At 39.0% G+C, this 9,289-nt stretch overlaps 1 protein-coding gene across 1 annotated transcript; it reads left to right on the top strand.

The window, feature by feature from the left end:
• Nucleotides 1-66: 66 nt before the first annotated feature.
• Nucleotides 67-8,979, top strand: fbln5 (fibulin 5). Its single transcript, XM_088434063.1, has 11 exons — nt 67-169; nt 284-338; nt 614-662; nt 1,745-2,092; nt 4,998-5,120; nt 5,546-5,662; nt 5,951-6,067; nt 6,922-7,044; nt 7,143-7,269; nt 7,342-7,537; nt 8,543-8,979. The coding sequence occupies exons 1-11, from the start codon at nt 117-119 to the stop codon at nt 8,702-8,704; spliced, it is 1,470 nt and encodes a 489-aa protein (XP_088290189.1). The 5' UTR covers nt 67-116; the 3' UTR covers nt 8,705-8,979.
• The last annotated feature ends 310 nt before the right edge of the window (nt 8,980-9,289 follow it).

Here is a 9,289-nt window from a genome sequence, read left to right as displayed (position 1 = left end):
TGAGGGGTGGGGGGGAGTTGTGTATGACATTGTGCGGGTCTTAGCTGGGGGGGGTGGCAGGGTGGGGGGGTGTCAATGTTTTAAGGGTCGTCGAAGTGAAAGGAACTGGGGAGAAAATGAAAAACATGCTCGGTGACATACGTGGCTTCATGCTTTGCTCCTCTACAAGGTAAGCATTGGATCGTTTCTATTTTGCTTTTATTTGCACTGTTGTTTTAGACTAACAGGATGTTTACAGTGCACACTAAAAAGTGAAATAAACCAAAGTGAACTTATCTTGCAGGATGTTGGCAGCTCTGCTATTTATTTTGCTTTGTATGCAGTCAGCACACAGCCAGGTATGCACTTTTCACCATGGACTTTACCCAAAAATCAAGTTGTGCACTGTTAACGTGATACATTTGGCATGTTTTTTACATATATATAAAAACTGCTGTTAAGCTATATTTTTTTCAGTGTTTTCATTCATTGTCATGAACATGATCTGTTCTAAAAGTGGAGTGCACTGACCTAATGGTGACTTGAATTACAAAATGTTCTTGAATTGTATTTTTTAAAGTCTCTATTTGAGAAATGTGAAGATTATTTTTGAGTCTAACTGTATTGCATGCAGACATGCACAGATGGCTTCAGATACGATCGCAGGTCAAGACAGTGCGTAGGTAAGCGATTTTCCTTGTGCTTTCAAAGCTCTCATACCAATTACAATGTCCAAATTTCAATTTAGAATCGCATGTTTTTTGAAATGCATGCCCATCAACTTTTATATGGCAAAGTGATACTGTTTTTTAGCTGGCTATTTTTTTTTAAAACTGTAACTTGAAGGTGCACCTGAACCAAAATGGTCGCTTCCAAGCAAAAGGCCAGTTTTTACATTGTGTTCGTGAAGGGGAAAACATCTATTGACATGTATTATAAAAAAAATATAAAAATTTCGGCTAAAAAATGCTTGCAAAACAAACATTTCTAAAAGCTTAAAGGCAAAGTAAATGTCAAAGTTAAATACAACTGAACTCCACTAAAACGATGACCATACCATACTAAAGGGATACATAGGTAATGTTAACATTTTATCTAAAATAAATTTGATAATGTATATTTTTCACAATTAACTCATTCAATCTCACACATATTTTTACATTTTTTTTTCTCTTGACTCACTCAATGCCAAGGATGTATTTTCATGTTTTTTTAATGGTTTGGACATTCAAACCCAGATACTTAAGTTTCGATTTCATAACTAAGTATCTTTAAATTAATGTCCTTAATGTACTTAAGTATTGGTTTAATACTTAAGTAGTTGGGATTTAATGTCCAGACTTTGAAAAAAAACAAACAAAAAAAAAACAACGTGAAAATATGTTCCAGGCATTGAATGAGTCAAGGAAAAAAAAGTTGAGTCCAGATATTCCACCATAGGTATTTATTTATATATACTGTATAGCTAAAGGAGGTTCTTAAAAGGGCTGGGACTAAATTATTAAAGTAAGCAATTACTTTTGGTATTCAAGTACTAAAGAAATAAATTACTTGAGGTGATTAAGTACTAAACCTTAGCTAAGTAAGTACAAAACTAATTGATTAGATACTTAAGTACTTGATTACCAAAGTAAGTGATTCTCTACCGTTTTATAGCGCTTATGTTATTAAGTACTTTGGACTACTAATGTACCGGTAATCAACTGCTCAATTACTTTAGGCACTTTACCTCAAAATTGATCCTGTGATCGTGTCCATTTTGCAGATGTAGATGAGTGTCGGACCCTTCCAGACCCTTGCAGGGGGGACATGCGTTGCGTCAACCAGAACGGGGGTTATCTTTGCTTGCCACGTGACCTCTACAGCCAGTCTTACGGGCCTCAGCCCCCGCAGGTACCGCAGCAGCAGCCCGAGCCGGCCTACCCGGGTCGTGGAGGCGGCGGTGGCGCCGGTGCCGGCGGTGCCGGCGGCGGCGCCGGAGCTACATCCGCCGGCTCGCCGGACAGCTATGTGCCGGCCCCGCCGAGGTCGGCCGAACCCAGTTACCCGCAAGTCAGCTACCCTGTCCCGTGCATTTTGGGTTATACGCTGGCAGACGACGGAACCTGCAATGGTGAGTGCTTTTTGTTATCATTTGTAAATGTGCCTATCTGTAGTGTGTTCTAATGTTACTGTTTCGTGGAACAATCAAATCTAAATTTGGAGTTTAGCGATTCTGTGTTGCGAGAGAGCTCCCTCTAGTGGTACGAAGAAGATTCACTATATTAACTACAGTTTACTTGAATTTTTGAAGTTTTAAATGCTATTCGGCCCGCGAGATTATTTTATTAACTATAAAGTTTGAAAATTAGCTGAATTTTTATTGGTCCGACCCACTTCGGAATAGATTTTCCCTCATGTTTCCAAACTGCAACAACAATAGCAATTATATTGTTACATTAACACTGTGATAGACCTTTTATGTTGGATGTCATGAAAGGCATCCAGGTGTACCTCATAAAGTGTTCCTAAATAGGGCACCTTGTTTTGGGTAATCGACCTCATTCCAGTGGCAAACATGAAGTCATGTTGCCATATTTGTATTGCGTACAACGGACCTGCTTGTGCATGTGTGTTATGATGTAATGACACCACCTATAGACTTCCTGTCTGGATGTGGAACAAACGCGGCTTTGAGGGGAGTGACGGCACAATTTTAGCTTTTTTTTTTTTTTTTTTTTTTGCATGTGAGGCCACCAGTAAGTTCAAATGCGACTGTGAAGAAATTAATTGAGAGTGTTGCCACATTTAGGACAGACACAGCCAGTACTCGCCAGAAATTCCTGCAGCTGCTTTTATTTTGGAGGTCTAAAGTTAGTAACTTCAAAAAAATTACTGACTATTCTATAAATGACTTTGAAATGAAATAATAATGAATTTAACTTTAATTTTAATTTTACTAGCACTTTTGTGGTTCCACATGGAAATAGTGTATATCCAGTGTATGTGTGTGTGTGTGTGTATATATATATATATATATATATATATATATATATATAGCTGTAAACTTATGTTTGATTATGATATGAGAGATTTTGCTTTGTCTGTGGCTTTTTTGCCAGGGTCAAAGTATTTTTTTCATCAAATATCATCAAAGCTTTCCTAGATTTGTTTTAATATGAAAACGTTCTGTGAAATTCATTGTTAAATTATTTCATTCATTTAAGAATAGGTTAAAAATATTTCAAAAATGTTAAAAATTTTAAGATGGAAAAAGGTCATTCTAACTTAATATTAACAATGGTTGCCTAATTATTTTGTAAGTAGCGTTTGGTGATATGGCCAAAAACTGAAATGTCAGTATTTTTGTTTTTTTTTTTAAATAAATAATTGTAATCTTTGAAATTACTTAATAAACCCCCCACACATTTCTTTAGATGTTTATTCAGTACTGTTTCCTGAATATTTTGCACATTTATTTTTGTATAATGTTTTTAAAAGAATTTTAATGTCAACTTTTCAGCAGTAAAATTGTTATGGTTTGTCTCTAATTACTTTTGACAACTTTGTGGGCTCCCTTTTAGCTATTCCTAAATGACTCAGTGACAAGTCTGTGACTTAATTCGTCTTGACTCCGTTTTCGGTGGTCCGACTCTGTTCCCCGAAGGGCAGCGCGGGGTCCAGCTTATCACTGCTCCGAGCCGCCTGAGCAAACAAGAGGCCCCCTCGGACCCCGCCCTCTGCTTCCCTCCGGCCCGGTAGATTTTTGTCATTGCCTCTTAAGGAAGTGAAAGTCTCAGGAATTGTGCGCGTAATCGGAGCGATCTGTTCGCGCCGAGCAAAAACAAAATGGGGGCTGATAGCTGACAGCTCTGACCTGGAATGTTCTTGAAACAAAGGCCGGAGGGTGGAGGGAAAAAATACACAGCCCCCCCCCAAAAAAAAAAAAATGGGGGGGGGGGGAGTTGGATGAAGCTGGGACATTTCTAGGATTACTTGGAAGAAAGTGAAAAACCTCCAACAATGCTACTACTAAATCACTCATGCAATAGTACAAGCTATAATCACTTATTCTAAAAGGAATATGAGCAATGCCTCTTTCACATAATCAATTTAAAGGAGCAGTGCACTTATTGAACCATTTTCAGCACTAAAAGGTGATACCTTCATTATTTTTCATATAAAGTTAATACCTTTAAAAGAAAAACTAAACTCACATTCTTCACTGAATGACATATTGTTGAATAAAGTTGAATGTTGATCACTTGGGGGTGCCGTCCTCGCATCTTAATGTTTTCACTGTGATTTTGAGTGTGTATGGCTTTAAAAGGCGCGGCCCGTCTGTGTTAGCCAGTATGAATGTTAAGTGACTCATTTGAATTTTGTGCTTATTCTGTTTTCATTTACGTCCATTTTACTGTCTAAACAAGTCATGGCCTTTTCATTGTTCATTGGCACCCTCTATTGGTGCACTGCTGCCAAAGTGAGGTCAGTTTCTGGTATCGCATATTTCTGACCATGAAATTATTTGAGAGCATATTTACTCAAACGTGGTGGAAAATGTGTGACGTTTGACAGCAGTACTAACGTTTTACAGGTCCATTTTCGCTTGTGTGGCGTGATGCAGAAAAGACTCTGCCTGTCTCGGTTTTTGTTTTTGTCTGTGGAACACAAGAATGTAACTTGTTTATAATAGTCACCGTCAGCGTTCTTGCATCAGTGTGAAACTTTTTTTTTCCCAATCAAACACTACCACCTGCTGGTTAAAGTGTGTCATTGCAGCGTGTTAATATTTTCCACATTTTCTACAGAGTAAAAATTGCTTATAGCTTTATATGCGTATCTTTTTTTTGTCATTTTTAAAGATCTTAATATGTAAATAAAATATTGAGTTATACCAGTCAACAAAAGCAACTTTATTTGTAAAAACTATTATTTTTGCTGTAACACCCCACCTTAGTTAAAATCATATTGTCTTCATATCCGTCAAACGTATTTTGTACTCCATCATGTTTTTTTTTCCTTTCCTGTTCTTTCAGATATTGACGAATGTGAGAACAACTCCCATCATTGTAACCCGACCCAGGTGTGCATCAACACGGCGGGGGGTTATACCTGCTCCTGTACTGAAGGCTTCTGGCTCATCGGGGGCCAGTGCCAAGGTGAGTTGCTCTTTGTCTTCTCTGTTTTGTTGGATTTTGGATACGTTACATGATATCACTTAATACAAATAACCTGGTCTCTAAATATAACATGACTGATAACACAAAGAGTAGGACCCTATACGTTTTGCAGCTCTATCGATGAACATTTTCTTTCTTTTATTTATTGTTTTTATTTTTTGAAATGTGTTTAGATGCGCTGTGCACTAGCCTCAGTTAAGCCGTCTTGCGCTTTTTAAAACGTGAATCAGCGTCCTCTAGTGGTAAAATAATGTAAATGCACGTTTCTTGCTTTTTTTTTTTTTTTTTTAAGTACTCTGTCGAGCCGGTTGAACAAAAATATACCAGAAAATTTGGCAGTACAGTTGAATAAAAATATTTGAATGATTAATCGAAACCATGTGTCCTAAACGTTTTGTTTGCAGATATCGACGAGTGTCGCTACGGTTACTGCCAGCAGCTGTGCGCAAACGTGCCGGGCTCGTATTCCTGCACGTGTAACCCGGGCTTCGTCCTCAACCCAGACAACCGCAGCTGCCAGGGTGCGTTTGCTAATATCATGTATATCCGCAACTCCACCGTGGAGCCAGTGTGTGATTTTTTTTTTTTTATTATTATTATGACTTTATTTTCTTTTCTTTCAATGAGCATAAAGTGAAAGGTTGTGATGTTTCCGGGGCTTCTCTTGAGAATCACTCTTACGCAACCTTAACGACCTGCAAATGCACATCATCTGTTTGGAAAGATTTACTGAAAGGAAATATTTCCTGGAATTATTGCATAAACCTTGCGTGTTTATGTGTGTGTGTGTGTGTGCGCGTGTGTTTTAGATGTGGACGAGTGCGCGGAAGAGCCTTGTAGCCACGGCTGTTTCAACAACCACGGCTCCTTTATGTGTAACTGCGACGAAGGGTTCGAACTGGCGGCCGATGGAACTTCCTGCAACGGTAAGGAAAGCAAGAATCCATGAATCCAAATCCATGAATAGATGAAGTAACAAGGTTACTTTTTCATGGTAATATGGCAGCAGACAGATAGCATCAATAACTGTCACACGATTACATAATCCTTGGTGCAACAAATATTTGAACACAAAGAGTGTCAACGTATATCGACAATACAATAAAACTGACTGGCATACGTTCTTTATCCTCTGGTAAAAAGTGTGTACTGAATACATTGATTGATTAGTGAACATATAAACACATTGCAAAATTAAAGAGCAACCAAAAAAAAAAACAATTACAACACTGTGTGTGTATGTATGTGTTTATTTACATAAATGTGTGCATATATTATGTAATTGTATGTGTTTTTGATATCATTGATGATATATATATATATATTAGTGATAATTTATTGACTTTTATTGATTTTCTTTTCAATGTATTCAACTCACTTTCCACAGTATCCAGTTGCTGTTCAAGCAACTAAAAGTTATTTAAATATTTATGCCATTAACTCAGCTATTTTCAGAGCCCTCTAAAGAAGGGCTCTAGCTTTCTTATAATATTCTAATACATGAAGAAAATATATATTCTGTAATCAAGAACCTGGGGTTGAATTTCCGGACTTTGTAAATAAATGAATACGTCGTTGAGATTGAGCTCTTATTTAATGTGAATAATTAGGGGTCTATTACAGATCCTTGAGGTACCCCACCTGTAATGGCTTGGATTTCATATTTTTGAATCTTATGTCGATATTGGGTACCTCTGAGTATATTTGCATGTTATATGTTGCAAGTATCGTAACGAACTTCAGTGTAATTTATTTATTTATTTTTTTTACTCCCTGGCAGACGTGGACGAGTGCAGCTTCTCCGAGTTCCTGTGTCAGCACCGATGCGTGAACACTCCGGGCTCCTTCAACTGCATCTGCCCGCCCGGCTATTACGTCTTCGAGGACGGCCGGAGCTGCGAAGGTAGCATTTTCCCCGAAAGACGCAAAAAAAAAGCCTTCCCGTGCGGCGCCACGTTTGAACTGACCCCGAGCGCTGTTGTCGTGTGCTTGATTTTAAAGATATCAATGAATGTGAGAGTGGTAACAACACCTGTACAACAGAACGAGTCTGTTTCAATTTCCAGGGAGGCCACACGTGCCTGGCTCCTTTACAGTGCCCGCCCCCTTACGTTGAAGTGGGCGACAAGTGAGTGCGGCCTGGCGCGTTAAAGGCGCTTTCGCGTGGCTCTCACACGCTCTGCCGTCCCGCTGTGCGCAGTCAGTGCATGTGCACCACGGGCAACCCTGCGTGCAGGGACCAGCCCTTCACCATCCTGTACCGTCACATGGACCTGTCGTCCGGCCGCAGCGTTCCCGCCGACATCTTCCAGATGCAGGCCACCACGCGCTACCCGGGCGCCTTCTACATCTTCCAGATTAAGTCGGGAAACGAGGGCCAGGAATTCTACATGAGGGTGAGGAACGATATTCATTCGCTCCGCGGCGGAGGATTTTCTGCAGAAAACCACCGCTAGGTAGTGCCAATCTGCCGCTGAAGTGGATGTTTGTTCTTGGTCTACTGTATATCTTTTGACTTGATCAAATTATGCTACTAAGTCCTAGTGTGCTCAGTGGAGGACATCCTGCCCTTTCCAGTGATGTTTCATTTGTTTAGGTGCAATTAATGTTGCTGAGACAAAAATGGACATGAATGAATGGGCTAGATAGGCATCTCCTTCCACATTCACTTACAATAATATATCTTTCCACATCATTCACTATCATTCCACATTTTCATAAACATATTGCTCATTTTCATTATTTTCTCCCACATCATTCGAGATTGCAAAATCTTCTGCAACATGTATGTTATTTCACTTTTTTACCAACATATTAGTCATTTTATTATTCAAATCATTCAATATCTTTCCATAATTAACGATTTTGCATATTTTTTACCCAAAACTTTCCTTATCATTCAATATCATCCCACATTTTCATTACAAATTGCTCATTTTCATTTATTTCCACGTTATGATATTCTAACATTTTTTACAAATTTTGTACATATCATTTAACATGTTTTTTCTAATCATTTTCATCAACACAATTCCTCATCATTCCATATCATTCAGAATCATACCATATCATTCAGTTTGATTCAATAGCATTCCACATTTTCACCAATTTTCATCAACATACAGCATTTTTTTTTTTTTACTGCCAATTCACATTTAATAATATTCCGAGTTTCTTCACGAATATCAGGTCATATTATAAATCTGAATTTTTTATCGTTACACATTTTCAGTCAAAACATTCCACGTTTTTCTGTCATTCCACATCAATCTGTCATTCAAAATCATTCCATTTGTTCATACATTTTCTTTCAATTACTTCCGCTTTCGCACACAATTTAACTTCTATTCACAAACAGACGCATGATTTAGCGTTTTTAACATTTTCGACTTTTTCATTAGCAAACGAGCAACATGAGTGCCACGCTGGTGCTGTCGCGGCCCATCAAGGGTCCCAGAGAGGTGGTCCTGGACCTGGAGATGGTGACGGTCAACAACGTCATCAACTTCCGCGGCAGCTCCATCATCCGATTGACCATCTTCGTGTCGGAACACCCCTTCTGAAGCGCCGTCACGGTCGGGAACGAGCCTGTTGGAACGCACCCCGCCCCGCCTTAATGCACTCTGAGCTCTTAAAGCGGCAAGATGGACGCTGGAGCGGGATGCGTCCGGTGTACAATTTCTGGCATCCTCTTCTTAGAAGCACCGCAAACGTTGTATTCTCAGCACCTCCGCCGCTGCATCTTTTTCCCTTCAGATTAGCTGTGAACAAGACCTTTATTGTGTATCGTCAACTATTGAGTACAATAAACGTCTGTATGAGCGGGCCACTGAAGTCACTGCAGCGCCTTTTTGCTTTCATTTCTATTCCAGTTCACCCCATCCATCCATTCATTTATTTTACGCCGCTTATCTGGATTTCCACTTTCTAAGCCTATCTCCAGATTTAAACCCTAAAGAGAATGCATCAGACATATACGCATTGAAGAGTCATACACTCTTAAGAGTTAACGGCACATCAAAAATGACCCAATTCTAGGATAAAACAAATATTTGTGTCGGATGAAAATGAAAATGTATATTGATAAATTATCCATATTTGCTAAAAACAACTCAGAGTCAATTTGACTCAAATATTGCATCAGTGCT

Source organism: Hippichthys cyanospilos, chromosome 14, assembly GCF_059441005.1.
Source record: "Hippichthys cyanospilos isolate Australia breed blue-spotted pipefish chromosome 14, RoL_Hcya_1.0, whole genome shotgun sequence".
Lineage (NCBI taxonomy): Eukaryota > Metazoa > Chordata > Actinopteri > Syngnathiformes > Syngnathidae > Hippichthys > Hippichthys cyanospilos.
This window is presented reverse-complemented; position numbering and strand designations above follow the sequence as displayed.

Bases quoted from the DNA above. Each gene is read 5' to 3' on its own strand.
- fbln5 (XM_088434063.1), top strand. From the start codon at position 117: ATGAAAAACATGCTCGGTGACATACGTGGCTTCATGCTTTGCTCCTCT. The intron at 5,121-5,545 runs GTGAGTTGCTCT...TTTTGTTTGCAG, and splicing joins CATCGGGGGCCAGTGCCAAG to ATATCGACGAGTGTCGCTAC. The intron at 7,270-7,341 runs GTGAGTGCGGCC...CGCTGTGCGCAG, and splicing joins TACGTTGAAGTGGGCGACAA to TCAGTGCATGTGCACCACGG.